At 31.5% G+C, this 27524-nt stretch overlaps 2 protein-coding genes across 5 annotated transcripts in view; both read right to left on the bottom strand.

The window, feature by feature from the left end:
• Positions 1 to 984: 984 nt before the first annotated feature.
• On the bottom strand, positions 985 to 5746 carry LOC100869311 (sorting nexin-29). Of its 3 annotated transcripts, none has more exons than XR_015291052.1 (12): positions 5419 to 5733; positions 4619 to 4881; positions 3957 to 4258; positions 3762 to 3887; positions 3373 to 3619; positions 3175 to 3304; positions 2853 to 3094; positions 2564 to 2779; positions 2297 to 2453; positions 2070 to 2193; positions 1471 to 1610; positions 985 to 1343 (listed from the first exon to the last, which is right to left on the bottom strand). XR_015291052.1 is itself a non-coding variant. In XM_003696279.4 (12 exons), exons 1-12 carry the CDS (start codon positions 5419 to 5421, stop codon positions 1259 to 1261), a joined length of 2052 nt encoding a protein of 683 aa, XP_003696327.2. In that variant the 5' UTR covers positions 5422 to 5746; the 3' UTR covers positions 985 to 1258. The 3 variants fall into 3 exon arrangements, 1 of the variants encoding a protein (XP_003696327.2); XR_015291050.1 differs by having other exon boundaries at positions 2070 to 2227; positions 5419 to 5720; XM_003696279.4 differs by having other exon boundaries at positions 2070 to 2210; positions 5419 to 5746.
• A 7098-nt stretch (positions 5747 to 12844) lies between these two features.
• LOC100869438 (EGF like, fibronectin type III and laminin G domains protein pikachurin) overlaps positions 12845 to 27524 on the bottom strand; it is a 178255-nt gene continuing 163575 nt past the window's right edge. For both annotated transcript variants that reach the window (XM_012490752.3, XM_003696280.4), the window contains exons 10-15: positions 22259 to 22482; positions 17996 to 18245; positions 15502 to 15785; positions 14917 to 15162; positions 14691 to 14794; positions 12845 to 13489 (exon numbers count right to left, since the gene is read on the bottom strand). In XM_012490752.3, the coding sequence (XP_012346206.1) occupies positions 13341 to 13489; positions 14691 to 14794; positions 14917 to 15162; positions 15502 to 15785; positions 17996 to 18245; positions 22259 to 22482 (1257 nt within the window). In that variant the 3' untranslated portion in view covers positions 12845 to 13340. The remainder of the gene's footprint in view (positions 13490 to 14690; positions 14795 to 14916; positions 15163 to 15501; positions 15786 to 17995; positions 18246 to 22258; positions 22483 to 27524) is intronic.

Genomic DNA, 27524 nt, shown 5'->3' with positions numbered 1-27524 from the left:
TACAATTTTTAAGATAACAAATATTTGTCATTTATGTTGTTGCTTGCATGAGCTACAATATAAAACTCTTATTGCAACGTCATTAAATGTATTATAATATGTAACAAATATACGGACGTATCGTTGGTTCCTTTGTAATAAAAATACATTATGGTTCCACACTCGGCAGTCAAAGTATTAAGGATGATTATATTAATGACTTGATAAACTTTGCTATTACAAAAAATTTTTATATCTCAATATGGAAAGGTAAAAAATCCAGTCTGTGTCGCTCAGTACAAATACTAATTCATATTACGATTGAAATTTCATTGTTATAACGTATATTTATTTGATAAGAGGCACGTTCAAGAAATAAAAATTTACGCGTGAATACATTCTTTGATAATTGGTTTTTTGCAAAATTTTCTTATCTTACCTCTCCATAGTGAGACTCCTATGCAACTTGTTAAACCTGTGAATCTTATATGCGATTAGTTGTATTATTTACCAGCATAATACTGTATGTACTTGTTCCAATAACAATATGCACTTTTATTTTTATCATAAAGTATAAATGGAAAAGTGTACCTTTTTATATTACTGTTAAGGCGCCTTACATGAATAAAATTTTTAGAAAACGAGATTGAACACGATATTGTGTAATTTAATTATAAAAACAACACATTTTTTTTTTATTTGCATTGTCTTTTTTGATTTAAATTTCTTTATCACTTCATCAAATAATATCTTTTATATACATTTTAATTAAAATCATTTATTTTTATCTTATAATATATTTTCAATGTTATTTTTTAATATGTTTTTATTAATTTTCAAATATTTATTCTAAATATAGGATATATAACAAATTTATACAATATATAAGAAATATATTTTTTTATCTCATTAGAAAATTAAAAACAGGATTAAGTTTTTGTTTAAATAAATTAAAGTTTTAAATAATATTTCATATAAATGTTTACATAAAAAAAATAATACATATTTTTGTAAAAAAAGACTTAATTTTTAATTATTTTTACTACATATTATTTTTATACATATATCAGCTATAAACAGCATGTGTCAATGTATATTAACTATACTTGTATACATACAGGCATATGCTCGTATTTTCAATTATCAACAATATATATAATATATGTATAAATATATATATATATATATATATTGTATAGAACAACATAAGTATTTTATACATTAAATTAAAAAGATTTTTTATATATACAAATTGTCTATAAAAAAAAAACGTTAATAATTATAAACCCATATATTGAGGGGAAGAAGAAAACGTATTTCTTGTCGAGTTGTTTTTTTTCGAATCTTCAGTATTAAGATTATCACTAAAAGAAGGTAATATTTTGTAATAAAATTAAAAAATCAAAAATTTTTTTTGCAATTTTTAAAAATTTTAAAAACAATTATTTAATTAATTAAATTAAATAATATTAAAATTGTAAAATAAATTACCCAAAGAAAGGCATCAAAGATATAAGAGTTTGTCTATTTGGTCTAGATGCAAATGCTGGAGAACATTGTGCTAATCTTCCAACAATTCGTCTTAACCATTGTTGTAACTTTTGTCGTCGCTCCTCTACAAATTTAGCATCCTAGATAATAAATAAAAATAAATATAATTTTTATATTTTCTATATATTCACTTAAATGGTCACAATTTAAAATCGAGAAATAGATTTCCAGAAATTGAATATTGTTATATATCAAATCAATTTTGTTCCATGAATTTAAGATTTAAATGAAAAATCGAGAAAATAAATTAATGGAAAATATCTTAATGATTAGATAATATTGCATTTTATTTTCTATTTTACAGAATATATATATACATATTAAAAAAAAAAAAAAAAAAAAAAATAAAGATATAAAATTAATATATACAGTATAGTATATTGATTATAAAAATTTCAATAATTTTTTGTTATAGTAATCTTAAAATAATAAAAGCATAATATGTTTTTATGAGCAGTTTCAACAAATGACGATAATAACCATTTAAGTAGACAATATTATAATTATTTTAATTTTTTTTATACATAATATATAAATACCTTATTTCCTATTGTCTTCTTTGGTGGAAATTCAAAAGTAGTAACAATTGCATCGTGTTTCTTTAATTCTCTATAAAGTGCATGAAATTGAGCGTATCGTCTATATATATTCCATTCGGTATCTCTAATACGTACATATATCTGTAACAATTAATAAACTTGATACATTTAATAATTTTATTAGAATTAGTTTATATTAAAAATTTTTATATTTAATTTAGATTCACCTGGTAAACATGATGTATATCAGAAGACTGTCCAGTAAGAAATGCAGATGGAATCCATATATGTATAAGACATGGTGGTTCTAAAGGTAAATCATCTTCATTTATAGGCCCGCGAAGGCACTCTAATTCAGCTTGTAATAACTTGACTAATCTATCCCTGTAATTTTTTTAAAATATTAATTTTTATAAAATATAAATATTATTAATAATGAAATAATAATAATAATAATAATAATAATAATAATAATAATATATAATAATTTTTACCTGTCATTTAATTGTAAAGTTAATCTAGCATTAAATTCCATTAGTTCTGCATGCATGTCTGCAACCTGAATTAATTTCTCTTCATATTGTTGAGCTTCATAATGATAATCTAATGATGGATCTTCTTCAGAAACTGTAGTAGAATCTGAATCTCTTCTTAACATTTGTACTGCTGTTACATATTTTCGTAATTGTTGTCTTAATAATTCATTTTCTCTATTAAATTAGAATTGTATTAAAAAATAAAATTTATTTCTATATTTAATAGAATAAAATCATGCAAATTTACCGATTTAATGCTTGTATTTGTAATTCATGTCTTTCGAGATAATTTTGATGTTGTCTTTGTAAACGACCAAGTTGTAATCTACTAGTCATAGCATCTTCTTTAGCTTGTTCTAACATTTCAGTCATAGCTAAAAGTTTAACTCGTAATGTTTCAATGTCTAAATTATCATTATTTGTATGAATATCTAAATCTGCGAAAGGTTCAGTAGCTTCTATTGCAGGTTCTGCAACTTCAGATGAATCCTATATAAGAAATATGAAATGAATTAAAAATAATTATTTGAAAACTAAATATATTAAAATTTAATATATTTTAAACATACATCTAGATAACTTGGTAATGTTATTAACATATCATCTAATGTTTGATCTAAAGGTGACACAGGAACAAGTCCACCCATATTTCCAGAATTTGTGATTGGTGTTAATATTTTTTCTTCTTCAAAGGTTTCACTAAAATAGTGAATATTATTACTTAAAATATCAAATTGAAAATATGGAATAATATGCTGCTTACTTACTTATTTTCCCAATCAGAATTTTCTTTATTTGTTATTGCAGTAATATTATTTGTTTCTACTTGAGATTGTGAAACTAAACTATATGATGTAGAGGTTTTTGTTGATGTTACTGTAGGAGAATTGAGACAAGTTGGAGGTGCACTAACTGAAATGGTAACATCTGTGCTTTCTTGTTCATCATTTTCATTATCAAAAGAAATTATATGAACTGGCACTTTTTTTCTTTGTTTTTGTTTTGAAGTAGGCCCTATTGAGACATTCATTATATTTGTATAAAAATTATATTTAATTTTATATAATATTTATATATAATATATTATATATTATATTATATATATAAATATATATATAATATATATAATATAATTTAATATAGGAGATATGATTACCTGGTATTGAAGATGATATAATTGGTTCAGATAATGAAACTTTTTGTTTATCCATTTCTCTGCCTTTTAAATTATTATCTAATTCTTCATTATCTATCCTAATTGCAAATAAAATACTACCAAGTCCTAATAGATCAAAATAATATTTAATTATTTTATATAAATATGATATTATGATAAAAAATGTTTTTATACCTGCTGCTACATTTGGTAATACAGCACTTCGTTCCTGGTCAAGTAAAAATGCCCAATCTTCATAAAATGGAGACAGTATTGAAGGATCAAGTATAGCATGTAAATGACGTTCTAAAGAACGTTCATTTAAAACAGCTCTGAGCCATGCTCTACCTCTGCCATAATCTGTATGAACTTTTTTCAATACACTAAAACGTTCTTGTTCATGCCATGTTAATTGTTCTTTTATACAAGGCCAAAATGCCATATCTGATGCATTACATGATTTTGTACTACTACCAGACACTATGTCTGAAACATGCCTGTAGAAATATAAATAATATAAAATCAAATAATAGAGCATACTTTATGTTATTGGTTATCATATAACATTATCTTTCAAATATATCTATGTAGTCACATTTGAAAAGAAATATAATTTAATTAAAATAATTAAAATTAAAAATTACAAAAAAAAAATGTATCATTATATAAAAGATTATATGTACATTATCATAATATATCAAGATTATTTTGAGAAAATATAATAAATACTATTTTTATAAAATTTTGTACATTTTATAGAATATTGTAGAAATTATTATAGAAAAATATTATAAAAATCCTAATTAAATAAATATATATATAATTTATTTTAATACAATATATATATTGTTTTTTACCTTAAAGCTGAATTAATTTTTTCAATACAGTTTGTACGTAATCCATGGCTAAAAATTGATTCAAATATATGACATAATTGTGTGACACATATATCTGATTCAGTTGCTAATTCAGTACGCCCACCAAATCTAATGTGACACTTCTTTGCAGCAGCCAATAAATTTTCCAACAGTTTCTGTCGTTCTGATGCATGATCATAACTTTGATTAGAATCAATTATATTATGTGTGCTTGGCACTATTGCTGACATCATACGTAAAGCCTAAAATATGTATATTACATGTTTATATATATATTATTATTTATTCAAAAATTAATCATATATATGCAATTATATATTTTTTATTTTATAAAAAATTTTATTAATATATTTTAAAAATTATTAAATTTTTAAATAATTAAAATATAAATGAAATAAACAAAATATTTTTCAATATTTCTTTATATATATTAGGTATGTAAATTATAATGTAAATTATCATATTATATTAATTAATTTTAAATAATTTTTTAGAATAATTAAATTTTGTATATATTTAAATCAATTTTTTATTTAAATATATGCCATTTATATATATACCATTTAAATACAATATACTACGCACATAATACGCAATTTCATTTCAGTACACAAAAGAAAGTTTACAGCTATTTTCGACAATTAATATAATGATTAATTATTAATTATGTTAGTTAAAAAGATGTGTTGTATAACGAAATGCTGATTAATTTGTGAAAATAATATTGACAGTATATAATTTAATGATAATTTGATACTATATAAAAAATAAATACATACCATGAGTAAAAATTAGTAAAGATCACGTTAATTTCCTTTCAAATCGTACTTATAATTAAAAAGAGTTGTACAAAAAGCGTACATAAATATACAATCACTTTTAGAAATTGTTATATGTACAAAATTTGTCAAAGAAGTATTATAATGTTATAATTATCTCATGACAATAAACAAAGGATTAATTTTTCTAGCGACTAGTATATAAATTTATATAGTAGAAAAACTTTAGGGGCGGAAACAGTCCCCTCATCTTCGCTCTTTTTCCTTGAACACAGATGTGTCATGTGAATTATATATAAAATGGGCATAGAAAAAGTGACTGTTTGTCGAGAAATTTAAGTATAGTGCGTTGATATTCTATAGTTTTAACATACAGGAATTTAAAGTTCAAAAACATTTTTGTCAATTTTTATAGTCTTGATACATTTACGAACGCTTATATTGTAATTATAAAATCGTTAATTTATTATTCAAAATAATATGATAATATTCTTGTGATATAGAATTGTAATAGAAATATAATAAGAATATAACGCATAACCACAAACTAGTTATAAAATAGATTTATTATCTAATGCATTTTTGTATCATATAATCCAAAAACTTTTTGACTATTTATATAATCAATTGTTACTATTTTTGTGTAATATATCATATTATCAATTCAAAATGGAACAAGACAATAGCGTTACAAAGAAAAAAAAACATAATTAAATTTATGATTAATATAACGATAACACATGATAGTAAATTATCTTTGATAAGAATTATAATTATCATTTATAAAATACAGATTTATTATAGAACATTGTTGATGGATGATTGAAAGAATCGCAAGAAATATCATAATCCAATAAATAATAAATTCAATAAAAATAATGTTAATTATTTCCTAAGACTTTTATTATTTGGATATTCGAAAAGCTATCTCCCAATATATGTGCAATGTAAATTATATATGTTAATATTCTCATAAACTGTCACAAGTGTTTATATTTATCATTATAATTTACGGAGTAAGACAAGGAAAGTAAACAGTGAGAAAAGGACAGAGATAGTATAAAAATATGGGAATCAGCGCCATCTTCAGAGTGCCACAAATGAAACATATAAAGAAAGGATAGAAAATAATGGAAAAAGGATAGAAGATAAAGAATTGATCATTAGCGCCATCTCTTGAATATAAGAAACTAACCAGTGGCGCCATCTCTCTGAAAAATGCTCAAACTTGATGCCAGAAATGTGTAGAAGACCTTAACTAGTGTCGCCATCTCTTCGAAAAATGCTGAAACTTAATGAAATTGGAAACATTTAAGACTTTAACTGGTAGCGCCATCTCTTTGAAGAGTACTCAAACTTAACATTTCTGGACATTCGAGAGATGGCATTAATAGTAAATTCTTATTTTATCTCTGTCCTTCTTCCACTATTTTCTGTCCTCTTTTTATATGTTTCATTTGCGGCACTCTGAAGATGGCGCTGATTTCATAATTTTTCAGCTATCTCCGTCCTTTTCTCATTATTTACTTTCCTTGTCTAGTTTACAAATCATGCAACACACACATATATATATATATTTTATATAAGTTCTTGAATAATAATATATATTTTAATATTTTTTTATCGCATTACTAAAACAAAATTTAAATAAGATTTTTACAGATGAATGATAAGTTTTTTTATAATAATGAATTTGAATTTGCGGCTATTTAAACAATTCATAATTTTGTATTACAGATAATGCGCAATATGAATTATGAAATGTGGTGTCAAATTTAATTTTCGATTAAAATTATTTCATTAAATATAATATTTATATTTATCTATAGAATATATATATTTATCTATATAAAATTTCATATACTCGTATATTCATGTATTCATTTAATGACTGAAAATATTTAAAAAAAAGGCATTACTAATTATATAAATTAATCAAACGACTTATTAATACCTTCTTTTAATATTTTAGAAGAAAAAAGTAGGAAGGGGAAATAAATCTCTGATTTACAAAATCTCTTTTTTATTGATGCTTCGACAACATGGGCTGAGACACACACATTTGCTCATATGAATTTATACCACTGCGTGTTTCAACATATACATACACAATTTCGTTAAATTATCGCGCTGCATTAGATGTAATAAATAAATAAACAAATAAATTAGAATTGTGTGTTTCATATTGTTTGGAGAATTGTTGAGAGAATATGAAAATTCGAATATTAATCATTTTTTAACTCCTTTTATAAATTATTTAATTCTATAAAATTTACAATTTACCACAAATATATTTGCAAATGTTTAATAAAAGTATTTTATTTTTATTAATCTTTCATTTCAATCAAAAAGGTTTTTCAATCCCAATGAAACGACGAGAGGATTTATTCAATACTCAATAAAGCAATAAAAATTTGCGAATGAAACCTTGTTCCTTGAAATGTTTCCTATTTTTTTTAACAATACAAAAGAACATTTAAACAGTACGAATCATTATCGTTTAATTATAACAAAGATATGTTTCTTGATAATTATTTTTATGGCAAATAATTCCTTTCTCGAGAATATAATACAACGATGCAAAAAGTTATAAACCTAAGATGTCACAAGTGTCACGATAGCACGATTCTAATGAAGTGATTCTCTGTGCGCAATTGCGTGATACGATCAGATTTTCGATAAGCTCCTTCGCACGATTAATCATCATTGAAATTATTCTACACGAATAGTAATTTTTTTCCCCCAAAGTGAGAGAACGAGAGAATCGTTTATCCCCGTTTTTTTTTTTTTTTTTTTTCTTTTTTTTTTTTTTTTAATTTACTTTCGATATATCAAACGTCTCGTTTGTGATGTGTGCTCGTTTCTTTCGTCATCTTTTCTTTTACTTTTACTCTCTCTTTCAATTTTTGCCCCTTTTTTTTTTTTATTTTTTATTTTTTTTTTTTTGCAGCATCGAAATATGAAAAATTCATTTTCGACCATTCTATATGCATACATACATGCATACACACACTTACATATATGTATATACATATATATTCGAGGAGATCCACATGGGTCGCAAGAATAGGTTGACAGGATAGACTCTTCTAATAGACTTTGCAGACGGACATAATAGAAATATTTAATATATAGCATTCATATATTAATATAATATTTAGTAATAATAATATAATATCTATTATATATTAATATGTATGATATTTTTTTTTTTTTTTTTTTTTTTCTTTTCAATAATAGCGTTCTTTTTCTTCTCGCTTTGTTTGACGTGTGATATCCACCGATCTTTCCTTCTTCTTCTTCTTTTTTTCCTTTTTTTTTTTTTTTCAATTTTTTTTCTTACATTCAATTCAATTTAATACGATTTAATAAGTACGATTTTCTTACACTTCAGCCTTATTCGAATATACTATATAATCCTCATTGAATTATATCAGGCATTTTGTACGACCTGTTGACTTATACAACCATCGTCTGGTCGTTTCACAACGTATGCGTATTCTATCGTGGAAACAAAATATTTGATTTCATTTGGAATGATGGAAAAATGAAGAGTGATTTAAAAAATAAAGATATATTTATGTAACATTATAACGATTTACGTAACGATTTTTACCGTTAATTTAATCATCTTCTGTTTCTATAAATATATTGAAATAGATAGGGATAGTTGTTGAGTACAGAAGTACAGAGTAGAGAGAATATTACGAGAAGAAAAAAAAAGAGAAAAAAACATTTTTTACTTTTCCCTTTGATTCTTTGAGAAGGATCAATGAAAATCGCAAGACATTGTAATACATTGAGGGACAAAGATTTATAAGTTCGTTAAAGTTCTATCTAAGAAATTTACTAACGTTTGAGTATATAAATATCTCGAAGGAAACACCATTGTGGCATAAACTTTTTCTGGCTCTATCATTAGATTGTCTCACAAAAATCTTCCTCGTTTCAAGATCAAACAGATTGTATTTTACACTTGGTTAAAGGAAAATGTAGGAAAACGTAATATGTTCATTTTCACTTTCGTTTATTAAAACTTTCAAATATTAAACATTATGAAACAATCTAATGTATCCACCCAACGTACAATAAATAGAATCTGATACAATTTATCGATACAAGTAAAACGGTTTAAGAGTTGATCTACTCAATGATTCCTATAATAGAGGCCAATTATTAAAGCAATATTTATAAAATTTGTGTAACGCAACATTATCGAAAGACGCAAGGCAATGTAAAATAATTTACATTGTAATTTAGCTTTATAAAATATATTGTAACAACAGACGTCTAATATAAATAGTTATACAAATTACAAAACACGTGGAAAAGAAAAATGTGTGTATATATGATCCAAAAGAAAAAAATTAATCGAAAAGAATTAATTTAGGGAAAAAGAAATATATTATAGTAACAATGTCAAAAGAATTAGAATTGACTTAATCAAAATTGAAAGAGAAAAAAAAAATTATATGTTAATTAATCCTTAATCATCTGATATTATTAAAAAAAAAAAAAAACCAATCTTAACATATTTAAACGAGGAGATGATGAATCATGATAATCGAGAAAAATGAAAAATACGCATGGCTACACGCTAATAGTGAAAAATTGTCGAGGAACCTTGTTTTCAAGCGTGATGGATACTAGGATGGAAGCGAGACGCACAAATTTGAAAAAAGAAAAGAGAGAAGAAGAAGAAGAAGAAGAAGAAAAAAAAGAAACAACAACAAAACGCACGGAAATTTCTACGCAAAAAAATTTTTTACTCATTGCCGCAAGATTTTCCCCCTTTTTTTTTTTTTTTTTTTTTTGTACAAAATTGTTTTTCAGCAACGTCGCGAAACGATCTCCACGAACAAAGTTTATACAAGCGTATTACGAAGCTTGGAGGATCGTTCAGAGATTGATACACACACACACACACATACGCACGCACGCATATACGCACAGACACATACACCGACGTTGTTTAAAAATTGTGCAGAGAAATGAAGGGAAGGAAGGAAGGAGGGAAGGAAGGAAGGAAGGAAGGAAGGAAGGAAGGAAGGAAGTTAGAAAAGAAAGGAAGTAAAAGAGTGTGTCCCCGAGAGGCTGGGCTAAAATATTTTCACCTCGTGCTTTATATCGCTAGATTTCACGAATAATCGTTTATTATTATTATATTATATTTCCCTACATAACTATACCATTCACCATTTGATATTTCTTTCGTCTCTCTCTCTCTCTCTCTCTCTCTCTCTCTCTTCTTCATCTCCTTCATTATATAATTTCAAGAAAAATAACATCCGTACAAAATTGACTACAGCCGATTGCTTTTATATGATGTGTTTGAGTTCAAATCATTCCCGTGCAAAACGGAGAAAATCAAAGTGTATTTTACCCATCTATCTCCTTATTAACCACCTTTCCTCTTTTTCCTTTTTATTTTTTTTTCTTTTTTTTTTTTTTTTTTATTAAGATATGACATGTATACGTATTGACCTGATCCCCTTCGATCCCGACCGACTCTTTCCTTTTAACCCATTCGACACAAAGAGCCGACGTTTATCGACAAACATTTTTGCGCGCAATTGCTGTACCATAACTTCTTCTTAAGTAAAACTTTATTATTACTACGCGAAAATAAAGTTGGAACTGTTATGTCTTGCCCGTCGAATCGATTCTGCCAATTTTACTGTTTCTTTATCCTGCCCGTAATGTGGCAGGATATATAGGGACGATTGATAGGATCATCGAGCCAGGATTAATAGCTTCAACCTGTAGAGTTTATCGATAGATAGAACAATCTTCTTCTCGAAATTTAACGATCGTCCCTTCCTTGGTAACAAAATGTGGCCTCAATTTCAGATTACATTTTAATTCTTCCTTTATTTTTTTTTAATTTTCCACTACCTTTACTACTTCTTCTTTTCAATCGTGTCGAAGGGGTTAAACGCGGAACGTTGGATCGTCGTTCGTTCGAGGATCGTGCGGAAAAGTCTTGTCGAATTAAGAAAATATGCGGGGACATCTTCGTAATTAAGTTGCTACATTTTATACAGATATTTAACCGTTAGAATGTGCAGCTCGGTGCTTCTTTAAGCGGAAACGTCGAGGAGCGTACACTGCCAGCTACGGAAGTACCTTACGAAGCATAGTGTGGTTATTAGTGAAACACGATGCCGATCCTCTTCATCTCGCGTGCGTGTCGAGCGGATGCAAAAGCAACGAGAATTTCGAAAAATTGTTAATTATACACGGGGAAGAAATGTTTCTGAATACGTCTTCCGTATTAAATGCTCTCGCGCCACGTTTTATTCTACTCTTTTTTTTTTTTTTTTTTTTTCTCTGAAAAATACTTAAATATAACGATGGATCTCATCCATTTGATATAGTCCAGCACAGTACAATCATTCGAGATGTTATTAATTAATTCGATAATAACGAATGGAAGAAACTTTCCCCCTTTTGGGGTTAAAGAGGCAACACAATTTCCCCGTGTATAAGCATTCGATTTTCCCCGCCAATTCAAGTCACTTTTGCATCCATGTTTAAAGGTGTTAATTGCTTTTGGTCCTTCTTGTACCTTTCGTAATTGATTTAACGTTCTGTTCTGCATCTAATCCTCCCTATCGAGTGTTCGAGGCGTGCCCGCTCGAACGAGAAACGAAATAATTGTTGCTAAATGTCGCGTTAATTCGCAACCATCGTGGAAAAGAAAGAAACACACGTGGAAAATCTTAGACAACGAATCTAAGAAGTGGTTGGACGTATTTAAGGGTATTGCCTCGATACCCTCGATTTGCGAGTTTTGCTGAGATTATATTTTTAATCTCATTTCCCCCTATCTGCTCGGGATCGAAACTCAATGATTTCGCGTGACATCCGTCGGTCGGAGAGCTTAATAGAAATTGACGCTTTTGAGGGGTTATGCTCTCTCTCTCTCTCTCTCTCTTTTTCTTTCTTCTCCCTTCTCTCTTTATTCTTCTTCTCCTTTATTTAATCTTATTAGGCCATAAAGCCGTCTTCGAGACGAGCTCTACATCGAGTTCTTAATCCGGCCGGGGACAGTCCGTGGCTGTGACTAGACACACGTTCCTTACGTAACAACTTCCGTCCAACGCGCGATAGGAACGACGATTCTCAGGAACTCGGATCGTGACAATGTATCTCAACATCGTTCGATTCGCGTTTTGGATCGATTTGCGCTCGAAACTTTATCGATACGCAACACCACAGGGAATAGAAAAAGCTAGAAATCTTCTTTCTATCTTCTTTTCTTTTCTTTCTTTCTTTTTTTTTTTTTTTTATTAATCGAATGATATAATATAAGCTCTCGATATCGTCTCGAGATCGAGGGTGTGTGTGTGTGTGTGTGTGTGTGTGTGTGTGCAGACAGGAAGTTGTCACAGGAATGGAAATACATCGTGAGGCGACTGACAGATTTCCAAGATTATCTTTCGTTTAATATTTACAGTAAGCTGTCTATATATTATATTCGACGGTCTGACGCGACGATATAGTCTTTCTCATTCGTTCATTCGTGTTTTTTTTTTTTTTTTTTTTTTGCTTCTGTATTCTCCTTAGTCTTTTCCTTTTTTTTTTTTTTTTTTTTTTTGTTTTATACATATTTTTTTTCATTTCTCTTTCTTTTTTTCATTTTACTTTTATCATTCCCTTTGGAGGGGAGAATTTTTAGTTAGTCGTTGAGATGAAAGTCTGTACAAAAATGATGAATCCGTGTGATGAATCGGTGTGTATAAATCGTACACGCGTAGACGTGATCAGCGTTCAAGGCGTCAATCAAGGCAGCCGGTTCAGCCTTAAACGCTGGGCAACGACGTCGACCTTCTCTGCCCTGGCCAGAGAATTTTACTCATCGTGATGCATTTTCATATCCTAAGCGCTGACCATCTAACGTCGGACGGCACGGATGTCTTTCAGGGGATGCACGAGTGCGTGTTGGTAGCCTGCCCCGGTGACGACAACGCCACGGAAAAGTCCGAGTCCAGGACCAGATCGCTGATACATCCCACGATACCCTTTGCGTATCTTCCTCCCGTTGTCCTTACGATATCAGGCGCGCCACCTGTTAAAAATATTACCAAAAAGTTTGTAATTTTTTTCAGAAAAATAGTCGATCAAATGGAAATCATTTGCGAATATATATATATGTAACTATAGCTTATCTTTTTTCAATGCCGACAATTTTTATTACTTGGCTCGGTGTAAATTTTATCGAAACAAAGGGGAAGTTCTCGTTTCTCCAATGAAATTTCGATTGTTGTTGAAATAAAAAAGTGACTTAAAAAGAAGAAACCGTGCTGCAAAGGATTTAAATTGTTTTGAAAAATATTTAAGGAAAGGAATAATAAGCAATAAATCTAGAAAGTTGAGAGTAATTTTGAAAGATTTCTATGTTTGATTATTTAGTTGACGGAACGTTGTAAAAGTATTTGATGAATTAGAGTATAGCCTCTATAAATTTCCTGAGAGTACAGCTATGTATCAAGCTGTTTCTTTATGAGTTCAACAGCTTAGCGGAAGTTGCCGAGAATTCGTAACGCGAGGATGACCCACTTGGTAATTTCAGTAATAACTCAAGGACAGCTAAAGCTGGATGTATAAGTTGACGGTGTTGAAACTTACGAGTAGTTAATCTTTGATATTTGATGATTTTCAAACCGAAATATTCGAAGAACTTCTTTATATAACTTTTGAAATATTTTGAAATATTCGCCAATTTTCAAAAGATAGATTGATGTTTCAAGTTACAAAGACAGTTCAAAACAAACAGAATTTATTAAGAAGAATTGATAGAATATAAATTATGAAAAAAAAAAGAAAAACTGAAACGTTATCTTTCACAGTTTATTTCACTAATAAATTCGCAGAAAAGCAATACTTCAAATTATCTTGAAACTATTAATAATGATAACAATATCCACAAGTATCTATTTAGGCAAATCATAAGCAAATAAGTAGTATAACTCGATCATAATCAAACAAGCAGCGTTGCAAACCATAATTCAGCAACCATAACACAATCAATTAAGGTAAAATAAATACAATAATCACGACTGATCAAATAGTGCGAGTTAACAAATCAATAATGATAAGACAAATAAAATAGATCGATCATAACGAGACAAGTAATACCGATCCAATGATAGTTAAACAAATAGAACGAACCAATCACGTTCAAACAAGTAGAATCAATCACCAATTGTCAGAGAAATGAGAGAAGGCGATCAAATAGTCATTTTTATCGACATAAATGTTTCACTTACCGACATAAAGACCCGTGTCAGTGTTCAACTGTCTGAGTTGTCCAGGCGACGACGCGGAAACGCCTGTACCACTGTCGACGACAAGCGACGCCCATTGTTCGTTCCTGAAGGAATATCGATCGATTTCAAAAACATTGGAATTCGATTAAAAAGTTTTCGTCGTGTAAAAAAAAAAAAAAAAAAAAAAAAAAAGAAACTTCGATACACGGATGAGAAACTTTGTTACCTCACTGCTCGGACCCGATGCCATAGATCATCGTCCAATCTCGTTAAATTGTACCGCAGAACAGCCTCGCCCGAGCCAAGATTGTAAGCTAAAGTCAAATAGCCACGATCCAATCCGAGGGCTAGAAAATCGTCGTTCTCGTCCCTTTGTTCTTGCGGATCCGCTTGCCTCCCGCTCCAAAGCAGCAGCCCGCTACTGCTGCTCGCCCTGAATCTCATATTGATGTCCACCCTGTAGCTTATTATCCTGAAACAGACGGATAATTTTCTTCGAGGTTGAAAAGGATACGAATATTTCTCTCAGAGGGATATAGAAAGAGAAAAGTCATAACGAAGGAGATTTCGAACGAGCTTCTTCCTGGATTAAGCAGGAATTGAAATGGAGAGCTGTGTTGAAATGGAGCTTCTTCATCTTGAATTTTGATTAAAATAAAAATATATTGGTGTATCGATATGATAATTAATTTGATGAACTCTTGATCAAGTTTCTATTCATCTTTGATAACGTTTCATTCATTCAAATATTTCTCTAATTTTCTTTTACTTCGAAAAGAATGTGAAGATTAGACGCAGAAATTTTACGCACCTTTTCATCGTGTCCGCGTCGTTGTAATGGAGATAGCTCTCGCTGCCCGAGAAACTGGGCACGGATCTCTCGAACCGCGCGGCAGCGTTCGGTTTCGAGGGGGAGCTGTCCAAAATCGTGTTGTCGTCCGGCGCTGGACAGGGATGCGGCATGCCAGGTCGACAACGACACGTGAATCGGTCCCGAAGCGGACGACACTCCGCGTCTCCGCACGGCCTCGCCTCGCACGCGTGCCCGCAATTGCCCACGTTCACCCCGCCCAAAGCCTCGGCGAGGATTCCGATCTGTGCAAACGTAATCGCTTTGTTAATGACGATTAACACGGCCGCGACAGCTTGTCACGACGAATGATCCCCTGAACGTGGACGAACCGCAGTTTGCCCGCATCACGATCGACCAACCTGTGGGAATAATAACGATCCCGTGCTACCCTCCAAAACTCTGGAAAATATATGGATTTGTACTGTATGCGTATGTTGCTTGTGCAACGATCTTAGACCTGTACTACTTATTCTATATATATACATATATACGGCATGTGTAGAGGTTATCATTTGGTTATTTGTGATAAATTTGTGTGCATGAAGTATATGTAAGTAAAATAGAAGCGCATAAAGTATTTGTTATAATAATTGAAGATGTTCCATATTTCTTTTCAATTATAAAATTATTATAATAATTGTTATAAGAATTTCATAAATTGAACGAAATTTATAAACAATCTTATGATCAGCTTGAGATGAAGATTTAAAATTTTCTTTTCATAATTCTGGAAATATCGTGAAAGAAAACTAGACGGTTGATGTGATAGAAATGAAAAGGATACAGGTCTCGTTTTAAAATTACGTGATTATGTGATTTTTAATTCTCTTACTCTTGGTGCAAGAGGCATATAATTTGTTGAAAGTAAGTTTCGTTAACAACTTAAACGAATATCCCTATTTTAAACACGAATGTCGTTTAATAATATTTCAATTTTCCTTTCAAGATTTGAAAAGCTTTAAAAGTTCAATCGATAAAGGAGAATCGAGATGACCATACACATAGATCTATACTTGCTTAATGATTACGAACGTAGACCTGTATTACTAGCTCCAATAGCTGTACACTTAGAACTTACACAACTTGCGTAATGACCGTATGCATATACCTATACTACTTATTCTATAGCTATACACACAGCACTATTATACTACTTGTCCATTCTACTTTTCTGACCAATTTCTAGCTTATACCACTTGTCTAGTCAGGGAGACCGTACTACTTCCTCGCTGCTTCAGCATTGACCTGTTTTACTGACCAGTCCAGTGATCAAACTCTCTTCTATGCCACTTATCCTATGCAATTTCCGACTATGCTACTTCCTAAACAACTTCCAACTGATATCTAATTGCATTTCTCATTTATATCAAGATTAACTGTTTATATTCTAATTCCATAATGATACTCTTTAAGAAAATCCATTTAAAACATATCTTAATTCAATAATTATCCATTCTAGAACAAGTTTGGATCAAGTTGATTATATGCAGTTTCAAATTGCGCGCTAACATCGGCGTAAAATATATTCGTGAATTTACGAGTAGACGATAATTCTTACGTGATAAAGGGAAACTCGAGCAAACGAATGTAATGAAAGAGCAAGCCGCGTCACAAGCCTCGATTTAATTCTCCTCCGAGGGGAGAAATGTGTAAAGTGCGTAATGTGTGTATTCATATAGAATAGAATATCGTTCGAGACTTTATAATAAATATCTACGGTTTCCTATTGTTACTTTTTAATCCGTTTTATTTTTTGCTCTCATTTACACCCTTTTATCAAAGATTGCCTTTAACATTAAATTTCGCGGGAAAATCAATTAAAAAAAAAAAAATATGAAACGAGGAAAGGAAAGTGTTCGATAGAGATGAGAACGGAAAGGAGAGCGGTAAGGAAGAGATAAAGAATATATATGAGAAAGTGGGGAAAAAGGTTAGATAAAAAAGGAGGGGTGATCGATATGGGAAGCAGAGAGAGAAGAGGGAAAGGATGATAAAAAAGGGACGAAGGAAAGAGACGAGAGAGAAGAGGAACGGCGATTTCTCATTTTAGGTAGGAGGAAAGGGAAAGAAGGTAAAAGAAGAAACGGGGAAATAAATTAATAAATAAAGGCGGGACGAGGAACAACGTATATGTTGCATGATGTGACTTAATAGAGCTTTTAACCTTTATTAACGCGCCGTATTTCCATTATTTTTAATGGCAAAACACGATGGCAAAGTTTGTACCCGAGAACCGGTATAAAAAAAAAAATTCATTATTTATTTTTACGAGAAACGTTCCATAATAATTAAGGTATCTCGCAATATTTCACATTCTTCCAGCCTGCTCCTTATCTAATAACATTTATTACTCCCGCAGAATTCCAATTTTCTAAATGCATCGCCAGTTGGCCCCTCCCCCTCCTATCATCTTGGAAGGCTTTTGCCCTTATGAGAGCGCAAAGTTTCTTACCTCGCGACGATTCAAAATGACCGTCTGAATGCATCCCACGAAGCTGGCGGTCGTTTTCATCTTCGGCGAGTACATGTCAGTGGATGGCGCGCCGCCCAAGTAAAGATTTAACGGCAACGACAGTTGCGTGAAAGCGCCTGGCGCTAGGATTTCCTGCGGGGGGTCGTCCTCGACTTCGAGCGAGGCCAAACGTCCGGTTCTCGACACCCGAACCTCCACCCACTCTCCCAGCCGAACAGGATTCTCGCTTCTGCAATTGTGAATCGTGTTTCAATAATATAATGGGAATGAAACGTGTCTTTCTCGACAAAGAATTTTTCGTTTTTTTGCTTACTCTAGCTATATATGCAAATTGTGCGTGTTAAGTTGGCTTTGCCAAATGTTGAATTGCCAAGTGTACCAGGTTATTCGACCATGTGCATGTTTGATAGGAAAGGAGGATGATCAATGTGAGATGGCAATAATTAATTTGTAAAATAAAAAAGTATAAGGAATCTGATTGGTGAATGATATTCGTGATTGGACATGGATTATTAGTTTTCTAGAGATTAATATTCAATTTCAAGAAATTTATATCATAAGCATGTATAAGATATCAGATGGGCTTTGATACGATGCAATCGACTTCCCGATATTACTAAAATCCCTCCCTTCTCAAGAATAAAAAAAGAGGGAGGATTTTGTACTACTATTAGAATCGAAAGGGAAACGTTTCCTGGTCGTCATGATAAAATGTGACGCGACTGTGGAAGAATCTTTAACGGGGAGAGGGAGGAAAAACCAGTCAGAATGGCCGAGTTTCACCGCCGTAATTCCGATCAAACGTCGTGAATGGGAATGAAGTTTGCTCACGGATGATATTTCGATGGTTGAAGGGTATATCAAGGATCGTGAAGGGTGGAAAAGTCGCGTATTAAATCGGTCTCACGAGCCAAAGGGAGGGAAACTTTCTTTCTCAAAGAAAGAATCGAAATGTTGCGTAGCCTCTTAATGGGCGGAAGAGCCACGTGCTCGTGAATATCGGGACTTGAAGAGGGTGTGATCGATGAGTTTTTTACCCTTCTTTTGAGAGTGATATTGTGACAGGTTTGTGAATTATAATCATTGCATTATTTGATGCTTTCATTATAAACGTATTTAACCAAAAAGATTTAGTGTGATTAATTTGGGGCAATTGATGATGAATAACGAGCCATTTAGATTAAGATAGCTAATTATAAAGCTGATATTATAATAATACAAATTATTATAACATTATTGATACAAAATTTCAACAATATAAATTGTCGTCGAATATTTGTATTTGATAATTAATTTACGCTTATCCAATGAAAATATTCGGAAAATCTTACTATTCGAGACTTCGAGATTTCAAGTAAACGATTAGTTAATCGTGCAGTAATTTTTATGGTTCATTAATGTAACGTGTAACGCGTATTACACGAAGAAATTTGATCATTATAAGCAAAATGCACGGGTGAAGCTAATTTTCGGAATAACATTAAAGCAGTTTGTTGCATTAGCGCCATTTTGCACCGTACAATTAATAATATTTATATTTGTCGTTGAATATTTATGTTTGCTAATTAATCCGATCGAAATATGTTTGCGTGTGCCGTTAAAAATGAAAAATTCTCGCAAACATCATCGATCATAATTTCTATTTTATATTGAATAAATGCCGCCTTGGAACAATTTTGCAAATTGGTAAACAAAAAAACCAAATTTTGTATCCGATTGATTAATATCGAGAGAGAGAGAGAGAGAGAGAGAAATTTGGACGTATATTATATAGAGTCGTAGAAACAATGGCGTCAAGATTTGTCCAGCTTGGCCACAACAAATGAAGTTTGCCTACGGATATTATTTCGTCGAGACGAAACGTTGCCGGCAGATTGCAAATAAATAATAAAAAAAAAAAGAAAAAACTTATTTATCGATCGGTTTCATAAAGCAGGTAAACACTCGTCCGCTTGCCTCCGTGAAACAGAATGATGTTTGATTTTCACGAATCAATGTAAAAACACGGCCGAGCCGTGTATCCGGTTAAATGAATCGGGATTAATTAACGGGGGAAATATTTTTCCGTCGGGTAGAATCTCGAATTTCCATATACATCGTCATTGTATCGACGAGAAACAACGTTCTGTTATTATATATTATAATTTAATTGTCGAAATGCTTGCAAAATGAAAGCTGTCCATTGTATTTGCCGATTCGTACGCGTTCGCGTTCGAAATCGTTATGACAGTTTCAATTTTTAATGAAATTTCAGTATATGAATATTTTACATTATGTATTTATTTTTTAATAAAATTAATTAAAACCTGGAATATTTTCTATTCCATCCTTCGAGATATATAAAATTCTCCATTATGGTGGAATCGTGTATATATCGTATATATTTTCTTTATTGTAAAATAAAAACTTTTTTCCTTTTAGGTATAAATCCTTTTGTAACCCTCTTCACATTATGGACACCATTCTAAATCATTTCCAATTCAATCCTCCTGATCTCGCTTAAGGATTTTCCACCAGGGTTAAGAGAGTTAATTCCAGGTTAACGGAAACAACAAAAATGATAAGCTAACCGGGACCTGATTAGAATCTCTGATCCACGGAGGGGCGTGTTTGCGAGCACTGATTTTCCATCATGAATATTCAGAGGTTTAATTCGCGATGAGGCCGATCGACATCGATACATCGTTAGCCGACGATAGGGCGGATTAAACGATCGGTCGATTCTTTCGTCACCAACATCGAGCTTGATTAATCGATCTCATCGCGCATAAATTCGTTATATAGCTACGTTACAGATAATCATTCGTTCATTGCGCGATATACGAACGAAGAAAATAATCGCGCATAAGACTTTTTTCTTATTTTTTTTTTTTTTTATGTATTTCAAGTTCATTTTCTTTTTATTCGATTGTCACTGGATTATTCGGGAGATAGATTCGAATCGATGAACTGGAGGAGGTTAAGAGAAACGGGGGGAACGGAACCTTGAAGATTTTAATTGCGTTGCGGTATTTGGATTTGGAAGTCGGTTAAAAATGGATGGAAATAAATGATGGTTTTATTCCAGGTATAAGAAATAACGAAGAAAGTAATTATTCGTGAATAATAGTTTGGATAGAACGTGACATATCTTATTTTCACAAGAAGAATAAAGAGTATAAATAAAATCTTCTTTAAAACAATATCAAGACAAATAATAAGATAGACAATAATAAAATAATGAAATGGGTAAGATAATATCATGGACGAATGGATAGACAAATAGAACAAGATTATCAGATTGGATAGAATAAGTGAGAGAAGTTTGACAATTTCAATAACTGTTGCAAAAAAAAAAAATAATCATCTAACGATAGAAGGAAAAAAAGATGGAACAAAGACCTAAATTTACTTCCTGGAAAGTCTATTAACTCGCCACTACTTCAACCACAAATCAAGCCACCGCCTTCAACAAATTAAAACACGCTTCCCCATCCAATCAAGCGGGAACGAGGCATCCATAACTGGCCGACCCACTTCCCTTTTTCACCTCGTGCACCAGTCCCCCGATAAAATTACAATATCCGTTCATCCGTTGAACGTTCGATGAGGGGCAAGCATGAAAACGATTCAATTAGACACGGTTAGGATTGAAAGGAGTTGCGGAGGAAATTGAAAGGAACGGTTCGTATCTATGCGTTTGCATGCTCGTATAATCATTTGTCAGAATTCTGAATCCATTTTTTTCCTGAATCAAAAGATAAACAGTACGTATAAAGATCTGATTCTTTTTATTGAACGTCACGTGGATATTTCCCCGTTAACATTTTTATTGACGCGTGTATTGTGTTTTTATTAATTGCTTCAATGTATCACAAAGCCCGTACACAACTGTTGCATTTTTTTGTTTTCAGGTTGAAACGCAACAGTTTAATCGTCTGGTTTTATTATTCATTGGTTTCGTGACAGATTGTTTTAACCAAAAGCTCCACCAACAATTCCATCCGCATAATAATAATAATTTTAAAAAAATTAATCCACCAACAATCTCCCTCGCCAATATATATATATATATATATATTATAAGAAATCAAGTTTACATACGAATTAATTCAATTAATTCGATCGGAAGGTTCAATTAATTCTATTAACTTAAATTTTCGTTAAAATTTCACTCGGATGAAGTAAATGAAATTCGGATTCGAATTACGGTTCGTACGTGCACGTGCGTTGGAGTAAGATTTCACTCTCCGGAGTGCTCACCTCAAACTGGCTGGCCCTGTTCCCAGGTCAAAGGTAAACTGAACATGGCCGGACGACAGGTACAACGCTATGAAATCGCCGGTGGCGTCGCTATGATGGCCATTGTAAAGTATAACTCCATCTGCGACAGTTGGTTTCAACGTGACAGCCAATTCCAGCCAGGATAGCGACGTGTCGGCCAATCCAGGGTAACGCAGATAAGAGGATCCATTGAACGAAGGTACCTGTAATCAGACAATTCATTCGCAACGGTTATTTCACGGACTTTCAACCCTAAGGAGATTCTTTCCCCAAGAATCTGATCCTTTCAGAGAGAATCGTTGTTTTTCTTGTAAATGGAAGGGAAAAAGGGGTGTAAATGGTTAAGAAAACGACCGCTCGACCGTTTCGCTCTTTGTTTATTAAGCTTCGTTTGTCTACGGGTGTTTTAATTTTTTAATTTTAATGATACGATTTACGATGATATCGTAAATCTGTGAACATTTAGGAAATTTAGAAATTAACGTTACAAGCATAATGTGTATCGTGCTAAAAAAAATTAAACGATACGATCATCTTTTGAAAATCTTGATCATCTTTCATTTAATTGAGCTTAATGTGATAATGTGCCATGAATTATTATTTGCCTTAATCAATAATCAATGAAAGTTTAACGATAAAACGAAAGAAGTTTGTGAATTTAGAAATTTATCTATTTTAAAAAGTAACAAGTGTCACATAACTTGTGAAGATAAATATATGTGATGTATATTTACGTGTTATAATGAGAAGAATGTAGAGGAAGAGATAAAGGGCAAGATAGACTTAAATGGAGATGAAGATTAAGTAACAGTTAATTGACTATGAACAGACTGCAACAGGTAATTTCGTTAACTTGTTAGCAAAGAAAATCGAGTTGGCACGTTATTTGAGCACGAGTTGCCACTATTTTAAATTTAATGATTCATTTATCCAAGAATAATCTTTTTAAATACACTGTCATACATTACAAAATGGAATAAAATTTAAAAATGATCAAAATTAATTTCAAGTTAAATATATTTATTACTCAACAACGCCAGAAGCAATTTAATTTCATGAATAATTATAATTTCGCAAGATTTTTAAATTTTTAAATTCACCGAATATATTTTTTCACGTAAATTAACACAGTGCTTTTGAATAATAAATATTTATCCAACCAAAAAAAGGGAAAAAAAAAGATTTCTTCGACATTTCAAAAGAAATCCATTATCAAACAATTTCTCAAAGAATCTCGAACCCATATAAATTTTTCCGCCGCATAAAAATCATTCAACGATATTAATCTTCCTTTCCAAAGAAAATTTTCGAGAAACGTTTTCGTTCACCACCTTGGCCGATTAACCTTCATCGTTTTCTCTATCGTGAAAACCGTGAGGCGAGGAAAAACGACGTGTAAATCGTTCGATGGACGAGAAAAAGTCAGCCGACGATGTTATTTCCCATCGGTCCGGGCCCCCCAATCCTTATTTTTCCCGTTATCTCTCCTTGTCAATTTTCGAAATGACGTGGTTACCGAACAGGAAGAAAGTTCACCGTGTAGGATACGGTAAATTAAACGTTGCACGGTCGTTACACCCGCATAAATCCCATTGGCGCGCCTCCCACGCCTTGCCACGGACTCGAAGAAATGGAACATACGTGAACACGCCGCCATAACGAGATCAGGGAACGCGAGATGTTCACGGACTCCCGTGAAATTTACCTTCTTCTTGGAGGGGTGGAGACGTCGATAAAAAGAAAAATTCGCTTGCCAGGGGTATAACATGGTTGTGGGAAGGGGAGGATGAATTTTTTTCTCCCAGATTTTTTCCTTTACGCGGGTTAATTGTGAGAATGAATGGTGGAGGGATTATAGAGGAATATGGCGGAATATGAGAATTCGTGTAAAAAAGTATATGAAAGTATATGAAATGTGGGGTTGCGTGGATTGTTGTTTATGATGAAATAATATTGCTTAATATTATTTAAAAGTTAAAAATATAATTAATGGAGAAAGAGAATTTATTTTATAAAATGTTTGTTATGTTTTTGAGTGAATATATTTTTTTCCAAGCTTAATAGAACTTTTATGAAAGAAACGTACGAATATTGTGATTATGATAAATGAAGTTGTATAAATGAATACGTCCATTACACACTTTGTTAACGTTCAATGCATTTGTAATTTAGTTAACATTCAATTATAACGAATTGCATGTTGTTTAATAATTGATTGATTACAAGTAACAAAGTTTAATGGATAATATTGATTAATCAAATCTGAGAAAATTATAATTTATAGAAAATTATCCATGATATTTTATACTTGACATTTTACGATTGATATATGTTTGCAGTTTATTTCGCTATTTTGCAAAAATAGGGGATTCTGTTTTCCTCTATCCAAGCAACTACGTTGTCAAAACCGGAAATTTCCTTATCTTTCACGATGCTCGTTGAAGAAGGAACACTAAAATGAGTATAAAGATGGAGATAAGCGAAATTTTTATGATTTATGATAGAGAATGGCGAGTGAAACAACGAAAAAATATGGGATAAAATAAGAAGAATTAAAGATGAAACTTCTAAGAAAATATTCTTGACACTGGATAAATTATTAAACAATTATTAAATTTTCGTTCAATCGATGATTAATCACGATAAACTATTAAAATATACTCATATATTCTACTCATGTATAAATAGAATAAATCGACCACAGTAGCGTTCATTATGATCAGACAGCCACTATGAGATAAAAAACTATGAGAACAAATCAGTTTAAACGAATGATTAATTTTTAAAATTTCCTCTACTGTGAAATTAATATTTCAACTTTAATATCTTTAGATTTAATAAATCAACTTTGTTGTTCGTAAACCTTTTCATTTTAAAACTCTGTTAAAATCTTCCTCAATCATCAAAGAAACGACGATAAAAAATAATAAATTCTCAATAAATAGAATACGAATAAAACTAAATGAAACTAATATCCAATTTTATCCGTGGATCCATCTGTTGATGCTAAAATTACTGCTCAAGTGTTTCGGAAGTAATAGCAACCGACAACCCGATAGTAATTTTATCAGATGCAACTCGACGCGTTTACGGACCCGCTTTAATGCTTCCGCCATTGTTATAATCGATACACGTGGATACGTATATAACTGGCTCGTGATACGTATAATCCTACGTGTATTTCGATGCACACGTGTGTGCACACGCAAAGTGGCAGTCTGCGGACGAGAGGACAAATTGATCGGTATTATTCTCGGTTCCCTTTCCAACTTTTCAGCGTGGAAACGGCGACCATAAAGGAACAAGGGGTGGAAAAAAACGGAGGGAGGGGAAAAAAAAAGAGGAAACGAGGGAGGCAAATTTCTGTCGAAAATTTCGATTCCAACGAGGAAAAAAAAGAAAAGAAAAGAAGAAAAAAAAAAAAGAACGCGTTTCCGTTTAATTCGATAGAAAATATCCTGGATCTCGTCGTTTCGATTTTAATCCGCTTGAAATCGAGCAGCAGGCTGTTCCAAGCCTTGGTATTCCGCGCAAGATGTAATTAACCGTGATACTTTGCACACGATTTACTATCGAGGCCGATACCAACGCGATTTCCACGGTCTCTTTCACGGTTTTACATAATCGTTCCTCGTATTTTAGAGACGATCTCTCCAAGAGAGATTTTCATTGATCGTTACTTAGGAATATATCCCGATGGGATTAAACCCTCTTTCATTATCGCATATATGATATTTTTTTCAAGATATTTAACGTGCCTTACTTCTTTTTCTTATCGTGATTATTATATAATTTGTGAAATAACGGGATTAAGAATCTTACCAATCCGATATACGTTATTAATAGATAGGAATATTATATAAATTATCGAACGTACAGGATACTTCTTCTCGTAATGAACTCTCACAATAAATAATACAAACGAGTATAATTATCTCTTCTGTTGTTGGTCCATTGTTCAAATCACATTTTTTTTTTTTAAATTTACAGTCTTCATAATTTTACTTTATAATCAACTTCATAAAAGAATTAAAAAAAAAAATTATATTAATTGTGACGAGGTAAAGGAACGATTCGGCCGTTGAATAATCAGGATAAACAAAATAGCGTAGGAAAGTCAAACGCGGATCTCGATTACCATTTCCCTTTTATTCCAAACGCGTTTCAATGGAATTTTTTGAGAGAGAGGTTATCGGCTGTTACTTCAAAAGCACGCGGGCGACGTGACCGCAGGTTCGCGCCACGATAAAGGATTAAATGCAAAGTTTACGGGGCACGGGAGCGTGAGCCTGGTCAAGATTTAATTAATCGGTAGCGTTTCAGCCGTATTTGAAATCGCGGCCCGTAACAGTTAATCGTTCGTGGCTTCGACATACGAGAAGGGAAACGAGTTACCATTGAAATTTACGACACTGTAATTTCACTCAATGCTACCGCGTTTGATATCTCCGCGATACTGTTACTGGCGTTCTTGAAAAATGGTAATTTCCATGGTTAAACAATTTTCGGATTCGATTTCCTTTTTTTTCTTTTTTTTTTTTCTCGATATTCTGAAACCGAGAGAAGACAAGTCGATTTGAAAAATTGGAAAAATTTTGATGAAATGATATTCGAAGAAGGTGGATTGATTATTTAATTTAAATCAATAAATTGTGGGAATTTTCATGTCAAAGATGAATTGCGAATCCAAGAAGTTACTCGATCTTTTGTATCGAAACTTTTCTTCTTTTGGAAAGCCATATATATTAAAGATATTTTCATTATTAATAAAGGAAATTTAGATAAGAGAAAATTTCTAATTTCAACATTGTGGATAGTATACAATTTTTTTGTTACGGTGAGGAAATCAGATATTTATTTGTAATATTGAAAAGAAGTAAAAATGTTTCACGTAGAAACTGATATTCATTCGTATAATATACGATTACTTTTATGCATAGCACGAGAAAAATTGGAATATTGATTTTACGAATATTTTGATAAGGAATGGAAGCAATTTTAAATAATGGATAACCTAGTTTCGCAAGTGGGTAATTTATTCGATAATTTTACGACAAAGCTCATTAGGTTTCTAATTACTTTTGTCCTTAATTATCGAGGATGTACCGTGCGAAATATATGGGCAATTTAAATTGAGAATCTTGATATCTTTGTACGAATCTATCGATTACTTTCTAAAAGTTCGTTCAATATATTAACCCGTTATCAACGTTAATCTCGAGCTTTCGTTAATGCTACAAATTTG

The sequence above is a fragment of the Apis florea genome, unplaced genomic scaffold (assembly GCF_048593485.1).
Source record: "Apis florea isolate Af1SG1 unplaced genomic scaffold, ASM4859348v1 contig_2350_pilon, whole genome shotgun sequence".
Lineage (NCBI taxonomy): Eukaryota > Metazoa > Arthropoda > Insecta > Hymenoptera > Apidae > Apis > Apis florea.
Note: the sequence above shows the minus strand (reverse complement) of the source record. Positions and strands in the feature narration are given on the sequence as shown.